The sequence below is a fragment of the Eupeodes corollae genome, chromosome 3, assembly GCF_945859685.1.
Source record: "Eupeodes corollae chromosome 3, idEupCoro1.1, whole genome shotgun sequence".
NCBI lineage: Eukaryota > Metazoa > Arthropoda > Insecta > Diptera > Syrphidae > Eupeodes > Eupeodes corollae.
In genome coordinates, this window is record NC_079149.1 from 82,100,292 (window position 1) to 82,118,207 (window position 17,916).

General features: G+C 33.5%; 1 protein-coding gene across 1 annotated transcript; it reads right to left on the reverse strand.

The window, feature by feature from the left end:
• Positions 1-1,593: 1,593 nt before the first annotated feature.
• On the reverse strand, positions 1,594-9,791 carry LOC129951465 (engulfment and cell motility protein 1). The gene is made up of 2 exons (XM_056063614.1): positions 9,530-9,791; positions 1,594-3,811 (listed from the first exon to the last, which is right to left on the reverse strand). The coding sequence occupies exons 1-2, from the start codon at positions 9,639-9,641 to the stop codon at positions 1,770-1,772; spliced, it is 2,154 nt and encodes a 717-aa protein (XP_055919589.1). The 5' UTR covers positions 9,642-9,791; the 3' UTR covers positions 1,594-1,769.
• Between the last annotated feature and the right edge of the window lie 8,125 nt (positions 9,792-17,916).

Genomic DNA, 17,916 nt, shown 5'->3' on the forward strand with positions numbered 1-17,916 from the left:
ACTTCTGGCAATATTTCTGACTTATATGTTTGCAACTTATAATAGCTTGGAAAACAATCTTTATATAAACTGTTTACAACGGAACGAAGTAAAGAATATTTTCTTTTAGATAAACCCAAGTCTAAGTATAAGGCCAAGGCTTGTTGAAGAGTTAGGGTCTTATTATTCTTGCGAGGGGAACCTGAAGCACGACCAGTCAACTTTGCCGCATACTCCAACTCCTCTGGAGAGGTTTGCCACACAAGTTCTTGAACACGACGTTTTTTAGTGCGATCAGTACACTCTTCAAAACTTTTTCTTGGCCTTCCCTTGCTCGTACTTGGCATGTTTGGATTACACTATAATTTTTTGGGATATGAAGGTAAAGTGTTAAAAAAATTATTGGTTCAAATAGGATTTTATCACTTACGCAATCAAGTAAAGCTTTAGGTAATTGGAATTAAGCCATGTTTCATTAGCGGTCATGAACCGATTAAGTCTTCTACAAGACTGCTCCCACTTCTGCTTTACCTTGAGGCAATAAAATTTAGCAACTTCCTTAAATTGCTTGTCCAACTCTTCCATTGGCTCTTTTAAGCCAAGAATTTCTGAATTTGTTGCCAAACATTGTCAAATTTCCTGGTTCTATCACTATCCAGCCACGTTTCAAAAATATCAGCATTTTTGATACAGGGAGTTGAACCTAAAAAACGTGATTTTAAGTACTTGGAGCAAAATTGTAGCAAGATTTTTTTCTTGATTCACTTAAAGGACACTTTACTGAGTACAAAACCATAAAAGCCTCAGAGGGCCTTTTAGGCCTAAAAAAGAAAAGCTTACTCAGTCATTTTTTATTTTTTTTTTTTAACTTCCACCCTCACTTGGAAAATTACGAATAAAAAAAATAGAACAAAAATAAAAGATGTTTCTATTGTTTAATATTAATTAAAATACCTTGAACAGTGTTATTATCCATAATTGAATTAATTTATCAGCGCACAAAAAATGTTACGAGCAAAACAAAATTGAATTTTAAACCACTTGATTTTTTCACCACAAAAAAAAATAAACTTGACCTTCTTTGTCTCCGTATAACTTTTGCACTAATTGGTCAATGCAAAAAATGTTGATGCAGTTAGAACCTATAAATATTTGTGATGACTTACCAATCACTCAAAAGTACCGCTATAACATTTTATTTTTTTATTTATTGCTATGAGTCGTCCCACTGTGCGGCCCCTTGTTCAGTTCTTTTGGAGCTGAATAAAAATGCATTGATTTATGTTATTTTATAAAAGAAATGAACATACGAACTTACATTGTTTATTTTTCGACATTTCTTTTACATTCTTTACAACGAACATTCGATAGCGACAATAGAGTGAGATCGAATCAACGGTTCTCAATTCTGGCTCAAAATTAGGTTTATCAAAAACCAAAATTAACTCTAATATGGTTTTTGCACTTGACTAAAGATGTTTTAATATTGCTATTTTTTTTAATTCTTTAACTTATTACTGACTGTTCAACAAGTTTTTCTTAGCGGCATTAAAATTGCACTTTTTCACGTCAGGTTTTTGAGATATGATTTTTTAAAATTCGTAAAAAAATACGTATGTATGTATATAAGTTTTTTTTTTAATATTTTTGATATATTATAAAAAATGAACTATTAATAAATGGGGGTACAATAAAAATGAACTTTTAAAACATTAACTCAAAAAGAATCTTTGGTTGTGCTTATGCATTAATAAAACTTAAATAATACTTTTGATTAAAAATGTAAACGTTTAGTTTTCAAAACAAAAATCATAATTTGGCGGATCTTCTGGGACAATTGGATGTCCATTGCTTATGTCAACACCCTCAGTATCGAGAAGCCGGAGTTTAATTTTCATAGATAGTAACACTTCGAAGTCCTCTTCTTTTTGTTTACTCGTCATTTCCTGCCCTAACAGAGCGTTAATGCCATCTGTCCAATAATTAAATATAAGTTCTTCGGGAGCTACGAAGTCTAGCGTCGAATGATCCATATTATCGAAAGTAATCGAAAAGCCTAGATTCGCTGCCGATTTTCTAGCCCGCATCTCCTTCATGTGTGGACACTCTTTTCCCACAAGCAATTGCTTTATGTCTATCACTAATACCTTGTTTGTTAGATCTTCTATAGTTGGAATGGCTTTTTCGTCACAATCACCGTAATGGATGACCTTATGATTTGGCGATAGTCTGGCATACCAAAACTTATCCTTACTGCGAACACCTCTGGAATATTTAGAAAAACGAGTTCCCTCTACAAGGAAAGTCAAGCGTTGCTGCTTTATGAGATTGATAACGTCGGGACTGATTTTTTCTTTAAGTCGAACTATTGACGATGCTGTCGACTCACATTCTTCTTTCGAAGTACGTTCTTGTTGACGCAAATTTGTGATTGCTTGATAGTTAAGCTGACCTATTTTAAAACGAAAATCTTCCAAATTTTCAGGCCTTATCTTGAGTGTCCTATTAATTTGCTCGCGTACAACACTCAATACTTTTTGGAAATCCTCAGCAGTTGCGCGCATGTCTTTCCATGTTCTGTTCAAAGTAATTATGCAAATACAGAAGAACTCCTCAAACGGGTGGTCATGGGTGAAGAACATAGGATGAAAACCCATGGACTGCTCTGATGGAGGCTCTCCTATTCTCAGAAGTTCACATAGCATTTTAACCAATTCGATGGATGTTTTTCCAAAAGGACACTCGTGCTCATAGGCGCGACATGTGTTCTCGTGTACAACTTTCGTATATTGTTGAGTGTAATTCCGAGCAAAATACGCCATACAATCTAGGGCCAATATGCCTGGTGGAGTTTCTGTAAAATCTTGAGCTGGATTGACGTCACATTTAAAGCCTAGCTTTTTATAATATTGCGAGAAATTAACATTTCCCCCTCGCCGTTGTTCCTCACCAATTGGAGCACCAATAGGGTAATCGTCAAATGCTATTTTTTTGAGTTCCTTAATTTTATCGTACGCGTCTTGATCTTGGGGGTTTATTTTCATCCGCATACGATTTTCAAGTAGTCCTAATGTTAGAGTCTGTAAAATATACAGCTGATGTTGAATTTCAGTACCAGTGACATCGGCAATCAGCACGGACCGATATTGTTTTTTACTAAGTGTCAAAGTTATTTGGCGCTTTCTTGCATCGTCCGCCTTCATAAATAACGCATTTATCAGAGCGATGGTGTTCTGACGAATAACTAAGGAATTTGAGTCTTGTAATAGACGAAGGATATCTTCAAATGTTACTTCATTTTCGACTTGAATATATTTCCCGCTATTCTGAACAATATTTTCTAAAATTGACAACGCTCTTTCGACGCACACTTTCGAGAAATTCGCAAAATCGCAGACTATAAAGATATTTCTCGTGACAAAGCGAGTTTGTAGAATTTCCCATGAAACTATTCCATGCTCCATTAATTCTACAAAGCTTGCTAAGCTGTATTTTAGGATTTCGTCTTCAGTATTGGTATCTTCAATAATATTTATCAAAAGCGTAAGACCTTGTTCTTTAATAAATTCTAAGGCAAAAGTCAAATCAACGCTTAGTGCAGATAATTCTTTCAGGCAATTAACTTTATCTGTTTTGGACTCAGATTTCAATATTTCAACGGTGTCTTTGGCCTTTTTTGATGGAGATAATTGCAAACGCAGAACAGATCCATTTTTTATTTCTGTACGGTTTTTCTCAGTTACAAATCGATGGTTGTTCAACTCACAAAATTGAAGCGCATAGTTTTCGGCGTCGGTTATACTCCAATTGTTGCATAGCTCTTGAATTTTTCCTAAAAAGAAAAACAATAATTAATAAAAAAACAACTGATACTTTGTCAACGTTTATTGGTTAATGTTTACAAAATTGTACATAATGTACCTACGGGTATGTTTATTAAGTCTTTTAGTCTTGACTTTGTGTAGAATAAAGTTTATAAAAGGTTATACAGGGGACAAAATATTCCAGTTACTTCTTTGGACAAATAAGTTGTATCGAAACCTTTGTCTTATAGAGTTCTATAGACTCAAAGCGAATGCGGGCCTATTGTCGGGTTCTTTTCGTAAAAACTTGACATATGAGATAGTGAAAACTTCGATACCACTATCTTTACAATAAAAGATGGAGTGGTTGGAATCTTCTCTGAATCCTTAAATGTCTCTAAGTCTTTTCGGCCACCTGATTGTGCCGGTGTATTTCAAGCGGAATTTCTATCAGAGAAGCATGCAAAATACTCAAGCAAACTCAAATCAAAATAAAAGCACGGCAATCTGCATTGAAAACCAGGCGGCTATTATGGCTATCAATTCGGCGACAACATCCTCTACACTGGCCTAATGTGGCAATGAACCATTAAGCCTCAACAACAACCTCCGTGTCATTCTTATTTGGGTTTCAGATCATAGTGGCATTGATGGAAATGCACGGGCTGATGAGTTGGCCCGACAAGGATTGGCCCAGCTCTCTCGAAGCTATGAAGGGCAAAATTTTGTCAATTTTTCTGACGGATTGTACCAAATCCAGGAAGATATGGCCTACCTGTAACAGAAATCGTCCTATCGAACTTTTATGCAAACCTAGATATGTTAAATGGAAAGCGGACACACTTAGGCCAGTTTAATGGTCCATTGTGATACTACATGAATCTTGAGGCTTCCTCCTAAGCTCAATGCAACCAGTTTGAGTCCCTTACGAAACATGAGAGGCTGATTATATCGATATGATTTAGATCGTTAAAGAAGAATTTTCCTAGGTAATTCTTGCGGTTTTAAGCCAGAGCAGGGCATTTATACAGAAGATGAAGACCTGTTTCCTCCTCTTCCTCATCCATACAGCTTCTGCAAAAGTTATTTGAGAATACGCCTAGTTGCGTGGCTTGCTTTCCTATTAGACAGTGTTCGGTCATGACACCTATTATCGAGCTAATATGCTATCTGCTTAGAGATAGCAAGCACCTTCAACGTTTTATATCCAGTGTTAGCCAGATGTTTTTTTGTGACCTGACACGTGTAGATGGTGTTCCTGGCGAGTTCATCTGCCCTACCGTTACCTGGAATGTCTCTATGGCTCGGCATCCAGCAAAGGTGAATATTAAACTGTTGTGCCATGTCCATTAGAGATGATCGACAATTATGGACTGTTATATAGTTTGTAGATACAGAGTCCAGAGATTTAATAGCGGCCTGACTATCTACGAAAGTACGGATACCAGATGTTGATATCACGTTTTCTTTAAGCCAGGACAAGACTTTCTTTATCGCCAAAATTTAAGCCTGGAAAACGCTACAATGATTGGTAAGGCGGAATGGGAGACTTAATTTCAGTCTTCTTCTTTTGTTTTTGAACCATCTGCATACAAATGGATTGACCTATCTTCCAGGAATGTTCTATCCTCCAGAAAGATCTGGGAGGTAAAAAAATCTGGAAGTTTCTGTCGAATTGCAGTTGGGGTGGGGGATGGTGTAGCCTGTGTGCTTCTGAATTGATTCTAAATGTTGTTGTAAGTCCACTGCGACGAAGCTTTGAGGCGAATAGCAGAGCTTGCAGCTATTTGTTTGCTAAATATGTCAAGAGGTGTTAAGTAGAGTAAGGTGTCAAGTGCCGCAGATGTCGTGCGAAGCGATCCGCGTTGGACTTTATTTAATTTATCTCTAGTCTATAGCTTTCAGTCAACCATACTGCCACACCGTACATTAAAATCGGTCTGATTTCCGATGTGTAAGGCCAATACGTGATTCTGTGTTGTAGGCCCCATTTGTTCCCAAAAGCTTTTGTTCAAATTTCATTTTAAACTTCAAATTTCATTTTAAATTTAATTTAATATTTGGTCAAGAAACATAACAATAATTTTGTTTCTATCAATTTATGCAAGTGTGTAACCAGTTCAAATTTGTGTAGTTCAAGGTTCTCGTGTTCACTTTGTGTATTAATATTGTTTCATTAATTCTCACGCTTGCATATTATTGCATAGTTGCATTTTTTAATCTTTCTTTATTTTGCTCTGTATACTTTTTTAAGAAATAAAGTTTAGTGTCCGTTAAACCTCAACAGCAACAAATAGGTGAATCAATTTGTGTCATTGTCCGCAACTATAATAAGGAGAGTCCCATTAGGAAGACATTCGACTACCTAAACAAGAAATAGGGTCAGTTGGAGAATTTGTGGGAGGAATTTGAGAAAATCGATACCATATTCCGAGACAAATTTTCGGAACACATTCATCACGAGTATTTCAAAAAGGAATATTTCGAACTGGTGCGTAAGGCTGCGGAGCTCACTATGAGTGATATAAGACGTCGACTTCTAATCACTGAAGAGATTGAAGATGGGTCAGGCAAGAAACAAATACCAAGGGCAAACAAGAAGAAACTCAGACCTTAAGTTTGGATATTCCAGCAGGAAAAGGAGCAATTCCAAAACCGCAAGAGAGAAGTATCCGAAATACAAGTACGGAATCCCAACATATACTTAGTACTCAGATGAACCACAAGACACGGTTTCATTTAATACTAAATATATTGAAGAGATCGTTGGACAAAGTCGATGAGGAGTCATTATTGAATAAAACTAGTGAACTACTTCGAGATACAAGAGAGGCTAGAGGAGACGCACCGTACCATCCCAAGAAATATCAATTGAGCAAAAACCTCTTAATATAATGATGAAGCTGCCAAAAATTGAGCTCCCTAAATTTGATGGAGAATACTTGAATTGGTTGCAATTTCATGACTTGTTCAAGCAAATGATTCATGATCAACCTATCCCACCAGCACAAAAATTATATTTCCTGAGGGCAAATGTTACGGGAAAGGCCCAGGAACTAATTCAAAATTTCAAGCCTACGGATAGTAACTACTAGGTGGCTTGGGGTGTCCTTGTTGAACGCTTCAACAAGAAAAGATTGTTACTGACTGCACAATTAAACGAGTTATTGATGAAGTCAGTTACTACAGCGACAAGTTCCAGCTTACGAAGACTACACGACAACACAAAGGCGTGTCTGCAAGTTATCACCAACCTTAATGTTGATATTGAAAGCTGGGATCCAATAGTTGTGCATCTTCTATTGCAAAAATTGGACAGAGAGAGCAGGGAAAAATTTGAGTTCGCGATCAAAGATCCAAGAAGCAGTCCTACCATTGAAGAGTTCCTGAAGTTTATTGAGTCAAGATTCCAGACTCTAGAGGCCATTAACCCCAAAGATGAGAGGAGAAGCCACCTACGATGCTGGGATAAAGTCAACTGTCGACATTGCGCCCAAGAGCGATCAGGAACTTATTTGTTATTTTTGCAATTCAAGTAAACATGGTAAATACAATTGCAATAAATTCTTGTCTCTTTCAGGTATAGAAAGAGGAAAAGCTGTCCACAGGCTGATGTTGTGACGAAATTGTCTGAAGAAAGCCATTATCATCAATCATGTGTATCCCAAAAATGCAACCTGCTCCACAACACGTTACTTCATCGGCAATTTCAAAAATCTCAAGCAGTTAACAAGAGTCAGTGGGGTGATAAAAAAACCCCAAGCAACACTCCACACCAAGTAAATCAGGTAGTCAATAACGCAGCTGCAGAAACTCATTTCCAGAAACGCCATGTGTATTTGGCAACAGCAGTGGTCAATGTGATATCGTCCTGTGGTGTTCGCGTCCCATGCAGAGCTCTTCTTGATTCTGGATCCCAATTAAACTTTGTGACAACATCGTTTATTTAATAGTTGGGAATTAAGAAGTATCGCAAGGATACTCCTATCAGCGGAATAGGTGCACAAGAATGCAGGTCGGAGTTTGTGGCATGCATTACAATCATTGAAACTACCAGGCCACCCAGGAAATTGACATATCCTTGTGGAAAATTCTCAATGACATCCAGCTCGCAGATCCTTCATTCTGCAAATCTAATCAAATTGACATGCTGTTGGGAGCTGAACTTTTCTTTGATTTGTTTATACCTGGAGAATACAGGATTTCAAGAGATCTACCAACTTTACGTAATACAAAGTTAGGTTGGGTTGTTGCGGTTGTTGCAAGAAAAGAGAGCTACAGTAGCTTTTTTGACTGTTTCCTGTCAATTGCGTTTCCAATTTAGTTTTTATATAAAACAAGACCCCAAATTTAGCCTTGTCTGAGAATTTTAATTGGATTCCTTTAATATAGGGGGGGTTGACAAATGGAATTTAATATCTCCTCGAAAATAAGACTAAAACGGTTTTGTGTGGGTTAACACCCATTCCACAACGATCAGCCCAAAGTATTAGTCTTTCTAGGGCATTTTGTGGGAGTTCTTTTAAGGTGTTAAGATGCTTTTCTGAAACTGCTATAGCAACGCCGTCCGCATAAGCTATCACTCTGAAGCCATCCGCATCCACACTAGTTAGGATTTCATTCACCACTAGGTTCCAGAGAAGAGATGATAGAACACCACCTTGCGGTGTCCCTTTACTAACGAATCGTCTACCAGAAGAGTTGCCCAGTTTTGAGTTAATTATTCTGCTAGTAAGCATTAAATGAATTAACTCCCGAAGCGAACTCTCTAAATTTAGAGATGTTAGTGCAGATGTGTCCACGTTGTTAAAGGCACCTTCCATGTCAAGGAAAGCAACCATATCGAACTCTTTATGAAGGAGGGAATATTCGACAGTCCGTACTAAGGTGTGTAACGCTGTTTCCGCCGATTTACCTTTACAATAGGCATGTCGAGACGAAGACAGAAGTCTTGTATCGGTTTGCAGCGAAGCAAGGGCTGCTTGAGACTGCCATCTCTACCTAAGTACCTATCCCAAGGAATCTACAATCGTCAAAGACTGTCTTTTAGACTTTTAAAAGGTCTCTAAATGGCTGAGAAATGACAATCCATAGAATAATAAGTTATAAATTCACTTGCATTATTTGTGAAAGAACTTAGTTTAATTCGGTTGCGAAACTTGCAATAATTCTGGCTTCGAAAGTAAACGAAAACTTAGCGTTACACTTAATATAATGCTGAACGATATGATTCACAGAACCTCTTAGCATGTGTTTTGAAAGCCTTCTCAGTTTTCCAACTACACATTCTGTTACAGACATTAAAGACGAATTTGAAATTGTATTAGATATGACACATAGACGTTCGGTACTTGGAAAGGTGGAGGTATTAATAAAAATGTTTATAGTAACAACAGAATAATGAACATGATGTACCTTAAAGTGTTTCTTACATTCAAAATAATTCGAGTTGTATGTAGCCAAAGAAAAAGTTAGTTCTAAATAAATAAACAAATACTTTTCAATGTATCTCTATACTATGCAGTGCCACTTTACACCGGAAGTTTCTTGTAGAAACAAACATTAAGAAATCGGATGATGTTATTTTTATTTTAAGTACATACATAGTTTTCGCACCTTTTTCCCTTGTACACATAAGGAAACTACATCCTGCAAATTAAATATTGATTCTTATGGAACAATTGTCTTTGCTCGGAAATAAATAAGTGGATTTTAATAATAAAAGTAATAAAAACAAATTAACTTACCCGTCAACGGTTGTCTTTGGTCCAAGTTAATAAGTTGTGCTACATTTTCTGGAAATTCGACTGCTATTTTAACGATATGCGAGTCTTTTACAGGCATTTTTTTGGTAATCATTTCATCTGATTAGAATGAAAAGCACAATTCTTTAATTTTACTAACTAAATCTAAAATTGCTGAAACTTTAAATGTAAATTTTGTTGAGAATTCAAATTATGTTACTAAAATTTCTGATGAATTTCAAGTTACAAAAACACACCCAATGCACTGCCAATGACAAGTACAACGATCTTGGAAGCCTGGAACACTGGAATTAATAACAAAAGCGCATCGTTATGGGGTACACACACTCAAATATGTTTGACATAAATGGTTTGATGTTATATGAATGATTGAAAGATTGTAGACATGGATGAACCATGATTGTAAAATTCATAAAAGATGCTGTCTATATTAGTTTCATATTAGAATTTTGATTTTTGGCAGCGTCAAAAATTTCACCAGCTCGTATTTTAAAACCCTCCAGAAAAACTTAATATATCTCAAAAAGGTGAAGCTAAGTTTTTTCTATCGATGTGCATTGTTTGAAATCTTCCTTTATTATCAAATTTGATTCAGGCTTCATTATAATAAGTCGGTATTATGTTATATAATTTTCAAATCAGCTAAATATCGATTTTTTTTTAATTTACATGCAGCATATTTGACAATTGAAAACCTCACTAACCAAAAATAAACTTCTTCCGGTATTACAAAGCGCATATTTTTCCTTACATCAATGACGTGCGAAAGAGAAAGGAATGAATAAAGACTGAAATAGAAATGAATCTATCTCGGCATGCACGTACAAGCTATTCCTTGCATATTTTTGACGTTTGTATTTCCTCATCTTCGTATTTTGTTCACACTTGTTTCACTTCGCATTTGTGTTTAGTAGAGCTAAAACCTCAATGTGGGAAACGAAGGGAATTCAAGTGGACGAAAGGTATACTCACGACTTGAAAAAAGTGTGTGTCCTTTGAAAATAAAAATGAAATCCGGCAAAAACTGTTTGGAGTTATTTTGGATACATTTCTTAAATTATTATTACTAAAGCCAAATCTAAAAACTAGTAGTAGTCGTTTTAAAAAATCTAAATAAAAATGTAAAGTGTTTGTTTTTACAATAATTTTATTTAAAGTAAGTAATTTTATTTTAAGTAAGGTTCGATTTTGAGGTATTGCGTAGAAAAATTTTCTCTGTTCCCTAAATCCAATTCAGATCAACAGTTTATATTTTTAATAAAGTTATTTTTTACACAAAGTTGCTTAAATGAGTTTAACCGTAGTTTCTGTTTATCCAACTGAGTATGTAAAAAGAACATTTTCGTTACTCAAAATCTCGAATGCAATACAAAATTACCACTTGGCCAAGTGAAAAAATAATGAACAAATTTGGTCACAAATGACCAATGTGGCAATCGTGGATTGGGTTCACCGAGTGAGCAACAAAAGTAGAAATAAAAGATATCTGTCAAAATAATGCACTGCCTTAAAAATCCGAAAAGCCTTAAGCACAATGCACATGAGCACGACCAACGACCAACGAATGAACGAATATTCGTCGATTTTGACCTTTCTTTCACATGAGAGTTTTTAATTCGTCGCGAATAAAGTTTGACAAGGAGCCACAGCCAAACACCATTCACCACTGAAACAAAAACAAGAATGATTTTTTTAGGTTAAGTACGCGCGATTATTTTATTCGTTGCAAGTGTGGATAATGTGGAACGCGAATAAAGTTTGACAGTTCGTATTAACTATAATTTTTTTCGCGACGAATAAGTTTGTTTTCTCAAATTTATTAATATACGATATTGAAAAGTAAAAGTATGTATCATAAATCAAATAGACACTAAATTGCTATCGTTTTGTTAAGAATTTGTGTGGAAATATGTCTTCAAACGTATATAAACTCACATTTTGTAATTCATTCGTCGTTTGTTGGTCGCGCTCATGTGAATACTACTTTAGTGTAATAACGCGCGCATCATATAATGACACTTCAAAATAGCCGATTAATACACATTAAATACATGCGCTGTGTAATACCGGACTTGACAAAAAATCGACCATCTCTGTCAGCTGTTTATCAACTGTTGAGGACTAATTGTGTTTAATCTCAGACATTTTGGGCAATTGGATACCTTTTTGTTACCTATACGTGTAAAAGAAGAGCTGATCCAAAACAGCTGGGATGTCAAAAAAGAATCTAAAGGACTCCAAAAATTTCTGGTACATTAAAACCCGCTTAAGAGAAACGCCAAAATGTCAAAGTCTTTTTTAAGCGGATTTTTCTCTTAAACGAACCCCTCTTAAGTGGAAAATAATTCGGATAAGTGAAAACAAAATTTCATCTGAGTAGATATAAAAAATCCATTAAGCGGAGATTTAATGCTAGAACCAATATTGTTTTTTTTTGGACTTGCATTGAAAGAAGGGCTATAAAAAGCGATTAAATAACTCAAAAATAATTTATTGAAGAACGAAAACAAGTTTTGTATACATAGGCTTTTATAGGTACATATATTAAATAGAAAGATAAATAAATCACATTTGAGTTTTTGTAATTTGATTTGGCACATTGTGCATAACAAAAAGAGCCCACTTTCAAGTTGGGCTTCATTAAGCACTATTCACATGAGCACGACCAACGAATGAACGAATATTTATCGATTTTGACATTCCTTTATCATGGGAGTTTTTAATTCGTCACGAATGAAGTTTGACAAGGAGCCACAGTCAAACACCATTCACCACGAAGTCCCAAACCCAAACAAGAATGATTTTTTCAGGTTAAGTACGCGCGATTATTTTATTGATTGCGAGTGTGGATACTGTGGAACGCGAATAAAGTTTGACAGTTCGTATCAACTAATAAATTTGTTTTCTTAATTAAATCATAAATCAAATAGAAACTATCGTTTTGTTAAGAATTTGTTTGGAAATATGTCTTAAAACGTATATAAACTCACATTTTGTAATTCAATCGTCATTCGTGTTGCGCTCATGTGAATACTACTTTAAGGTTTTAAATACATATTTAAATTTTATGAATAAAATAAATAACGTTTAATGTAGAAAATAATTCTTCCATTTTTTTAAGTAATCAATTTTTGTTTGTGACAAAGTCTGAAAACAGAAATTTATCATTTTATATTCAATTTCGTCTAATAGTAGCTCAAGTTCATTGTCCCCATCAGAAAACTGCTTAAGAAAACAGAAAGATTTAAACGCTTTTTCTATTGTTTTTTTTGTGAATCCTCAACATTTTGACATCTGAATAATTTTCAGATACAGATTTGTTAGCATCAAGCTTTTCCATCATATCACTAAAACAAGGATCAAGATCTTGATCTTTATTTACAAGATAATCGATTTCTTCTCTTATTGCTGTCAAAAAATGCAGTTTCTTATTCTTCGAGAAAAAGCTCAATTTTAACATTTTCCAAATTGACTTGCCATCCAAGCTTTGGTGTTGGCATAATATTTGAAAAGAATTGTGCTCTTTTTTTTAGCATCTCGGATTACGAGATTTACCTATTTAAAAGAAAAATTATTGCATAGCAAAAAAACATCAAATTTTGTAATCTTGAACTCCAAACCAATGCAAAAAATCATTTTGTCGGTTTTTCATATCATTTTCATGGTAAAAATGAAAATGAAAGCGTTTAGCAAATTTTGTGTTCTGTTCGATTCTTTTTTTTTTCACTTAACAGAGTTTTTTCAATGAAAAAAAAGTATGTTTCGATTAACTGGGTTTAAAGCGAGTTTCACTTAAGCAGAGTAAATTGGTCAGAAAATAATTGGGGATGAAAAAAGTTTTTTAGTTCATCGGGGTTTTCTAATGGGTTTTACTGTATATCTGACAGAACAGTAGGTTCAACACATTGTTATATAAGAAGGAACCCGAAAAATTATTTCAAATTTGTATGTGTTTGGTAAAAATCCAGTGAATTATTCAAATTATCCATTTAAAATTTTATTTTACAGTTGTCTTCGATCTCAAAATCTAGATGTTTGTCTTGCTAAAAGTAGTTTTTAGTTTTTGACGGCTATCTTAATTTAGGTATTTAACTCGTTCAATAAGATATCTAAAAATCCGCATATCTAGGATATATTATCCTACTCAAGATCATAGAGAAATATATTTCTCTATGCTTAAGTTTGAACTCAGCTAATAAGAGAGAGTGTGTGAAAAAAGGAAATCTAAATACAGTAGATCTGTTTCCAAGATTTTTCGGCATAAATAGTTGGTCTGTCAAATTTTTAGGATTGTGGCAAAAATTTTCTGCCATTGAATCAATGCTAAGAAAACCGAACAGACACTCGTAACAGTAATTTTACATACCGAAATATGACGTTAAACAGACCAACAATTTCTGCCAAAAGAAATTTCGTGGGTAGAATTAATTTGTCAGGAAGGGAAATTATTTTAGGCACCAGAAAGTTGGATCTAATGATGATCATGTTGATGAAATGTTTTGAATTTTTTGATGGGAACATTTCTTTTCATTTAATTTAAAAATTGCATCCATCGATTGAAATCAAACAAGTGAATCTCAGTGATCAATAGTAAATGACAGGGCTGTAAAAGAACGCAATATTTTTTGAATACAATTATTAATGACTTAAATAATAAGATTGCATTTATTGACTTCACTTTGGGACCTCCGAATTCAAATTATGCAATCTCCATTCACTTGCAGCAAAACGATTACTACATGGAGGAAAACCTCCCGTTGATTGTACAGCACCAATTGAATGCAATCTTTGAGATTTCATGCATTATTTTTGCATTCTTTTGAATTCGTTAGATTATTTGCTTTCTTTATTAACTTCCCATAGGAAGTTATTGTAATGGGTCCGATTTGTCAAATTGAAAATTTTGACATTTCTCGATGTTTAAAGGTCCCTAGAGTCGAAACAAAAGATTTTTAGAAAGATTCTGTGAGTGCGTGTGTACGTACGCTCGTACGTCCTTACGTTCGCGATGTTTTTTTCGTCGTCCATAACTCAAGAACCAGAAGAGATATCAACTTCAAATAAATTTTGTTATACAGATAATAAGGCAGAAAGATGCAGAAAGAGTTCTCAAGAAAATTGCGTGGGTGTTTTTTTTACCATAGCAGTTTAAAAAAAAGATGAATATTTTGGTTAACCCTAAATATCTTATGAACCAAAAACGCTAGCGACTTAAATTAAATTTTATAAAATATATTGTAACGTGATACAAAACACGTATATTTTTTGAAAAAAAATCCAATTAACGGTTTTTTTAAAAATCAAAAAAACTGAAAAAAAAAATTGTCACCTCGAAAGTTTTACGAATACAAAATGATTTCGTCTACAAAACAATTTTATGCAACGAAAAATAACAACTGGTAAATTTTTGAGAAAAATCGAATTGACACTTTTTATTTTAAAATAAAAACATTACTGAAAGTTGGTAAAAATTGAATCAACTCAAATATCTTTTCAAAAATTTAAGATTATGGCTTCGAACTAATTTTAACTTTTAAGAAATATTGTTTTCAACATTCAGAACAATTTTTAGAAAAATAAAATTGACAGTTTTTTTTTACAAAAAATAAAAACCTGAACAAAAAAATCAATAAAAGTTGGTAAAAATTGATTTTCGAGTCAAATATCTTTTCAAAACTTTCAGATATTGGCTTTAAGCTAATTTTATATTTTAAAAAAATATTGTTGTCAACATTCAGTAAAATTTTTGAGAAAAATCGAATAGACAGTTTTTTTACAAAAAATAAAATCCTTACAAAAAAAACAATACTAAAACTTGATAAAATTTTACTTCTGACTCAAATAGCTTTTAAAAAATTAAAAATATTGTTTTCAAACTTTTTTTTTTTTCATTTCACAGAAAATATTGTTTTCGACATTCAGTAGTTCTTTTTTAAATCTACAAAAAATAGTACGCAAATTTGGTAAAAATTGATGTTCGGTTCTTGACATCTCTCAAATTATTTTCATTCATCTATTCATTGGTAAAAATTTGTTTTCAAAAAAAAATCTATTCAACAAAACTAGACTTTCAAGCTAAAATATTTCTTTATATGAAAAATATTGTTGGTAATTTTAAAATTTGTAAGAATAACTTAACCAACCCAAAAACCTACAAACTTTTAAGCAAGAGAGATCGACAAACGGGATGGGAAACTATCAGTGTGAATCGCATGGCAGCCTCTTTTTTAAACAGTCTTTTAAACGTTTATTGTTACAGTTTTTAAATACCTAACGTTTTTGTCTGCATCATTTTTGAAAGTTCTCACCAGATATAAAATGGATTACTAGTGCAGTCAATGAACGGAAAAAAAAATACAACAGTTTTTAAACTTGGCACTCTCACTAATAAATGTCTGGTGATGACCCAAAAAAAGTCCCCAAGAATCCGAATTGAGTTCTAGCGGCATTTAAGAGAAACATGGTGTTTGTCAGTTTTTCAAGTTTATCTCGAAAACTATTTGTCGCATCAAAAAACATTGTTTCAACAAAATTAAAGCTCATTAAATTTTATAAAAAAAAACTTCTAAGATTTTTTTCGTATTTGTTATAGTTCATAAAATATCTCTAGCGGCAGTGAAGAGAAACATACGGTTTTTTCGTTTTTTTTGGTTTTATCTTGAAAACAATTTGTCATATCAAAAAATAATCTTCTACAAAACTATGACTTATTATATTTTCTAAAGATGTATGAAATTAATTTGTTTGTACTTGTTTTAGTTTGAAAAATAACTCTATAAACATGTAAGGAAAACATGTTATGATTTTTTCAAACTCGTTGAGGACGATTGTGTACCTGAGACCCTAAAAATTAAAAATATGAAAAGGAAGTGCAAATGGGTTCTAGGGCTGACTGCTACTAATGAATTTTCTCATCACTGGAAGAATTCACTGGCGTTCTTTTTTCTGCTAGTGAGCAACATGAAGTTTTTGTGAGGCACGCAAAATTAGAGATAATACAGACATTGCAAAGCTGTCAAATTGGTTCCAAAGTCATCCTCCATTTCCAGTTACAAACTAAATCATGTCAATAGCAAGTGGGATCGTTAGAGATGACAAAGTAAATAGCTTCAATGCTTATTCTCTATAGGCATGCAGGAAATAAGCCATATAGTGGGTCGACGAATTTCAGAAGTAAGAAGGGACATACAAATTGAATAGTACAGTTTTTTATGGACAATTACAGACACGAAAAAATGCCTACCATTTTTTTTTTGGAAATTTAATAAGCTTTCTTTTCACATGTTTTCTTAAAATGCCTAGGTAGTAGGTATAGAGTTATTTTACAAACTAAAACAAGTACAAACAAGTTAATATTATATTTTTTTTTATAAAATGTATTAAGCTTTAACTTTGTAGAAGATTATTTTTTGATACGACAAATGGTATTCAAGATAAACCAGAAAAACCGCAAAAACTTTATGTTTCTCTTCACTGCCGCTAGACTTATTTAATAAACTATAGTAGATACGAACAAAATAATGAAAGATTTTTTTTTATAAAAATAATAAGCTTTAATTTTGTGAAACAAACATTTTTGGATACGACAAATAGTTTTCGAGATAAATGTGAAAAACTGAAAGAATCTCCATGTTTCCCTTAATTGCCGCTAGAGCTTACGTCGGATTCTTGGGGACTTTTGTTTGGGTCATCAGCATACATCCCTTAGTAAGTGTGTCAAGTTTCTAAACTGTTGGATTTTTTCTGAGGTGAAAACCTTTATTAACTGGACTATACTATCGGGAAAGAGCTCACAAAAATAAGACATTAATATGTTACGTAGTTTTTCATCGTATTTTGAACGTTATTGTCAGCAACTCGTTTTGAGAAATAGCTACCCACTCGTCAAAATGTTTTTTTTCTGTATAAGTTTCTATTTTTCGTTCAACTTAAAACTATCTTGAAACGAGCCAAAAATTATTATAGCTAAGGTACTAATCAAAAACTTCATACAATAGATCTCCTTTTGTTGATTGTCTATAATCCTAGATGACTTTGCAAATTTTTATTTTATAGGTTAATCTTCTCCATCGGCCTCAATGTATATTTGTTATGTTACCTACACGGCTTGTCAAAATTAAGTTTTTTGTTCTTTGGCACAAACAAAATAATACCTTTTTAAAAGGATATATGTGTAGTACCCTGAATTCAATCTCACCTTTAAACGTTTCTTTCGTAACAGGTTTTTAGTCTATGCAACTTTTAAAATACTTAAATCAGTATCTAAAAATTGTCATAAGAAGTTATAAGTCTTAATTTAATACTATTTATATGAAGCTCTGAGCAAACCTTGAATTTAATGCTTTCATAGTTTTGATAAATATGTTTTA

Excerpts from the sequence above, each read along its gene's own strand:
- LOC129951465 (XM_056063614.1), bottom strand. The coding sequence starts at position 9,641 with ATGATTACCAAAAAAATGCCTGTAAAAGACTCGCATATCGTTAAAATA. Across the intron at positions 3,812-9,529 it reads CCAAAGACAACCGTTGACGG|GAAAAATTCAAGAGCTATGC; the intron begins GTAAGTTAATTT and ends TTTTCTTTTTAG.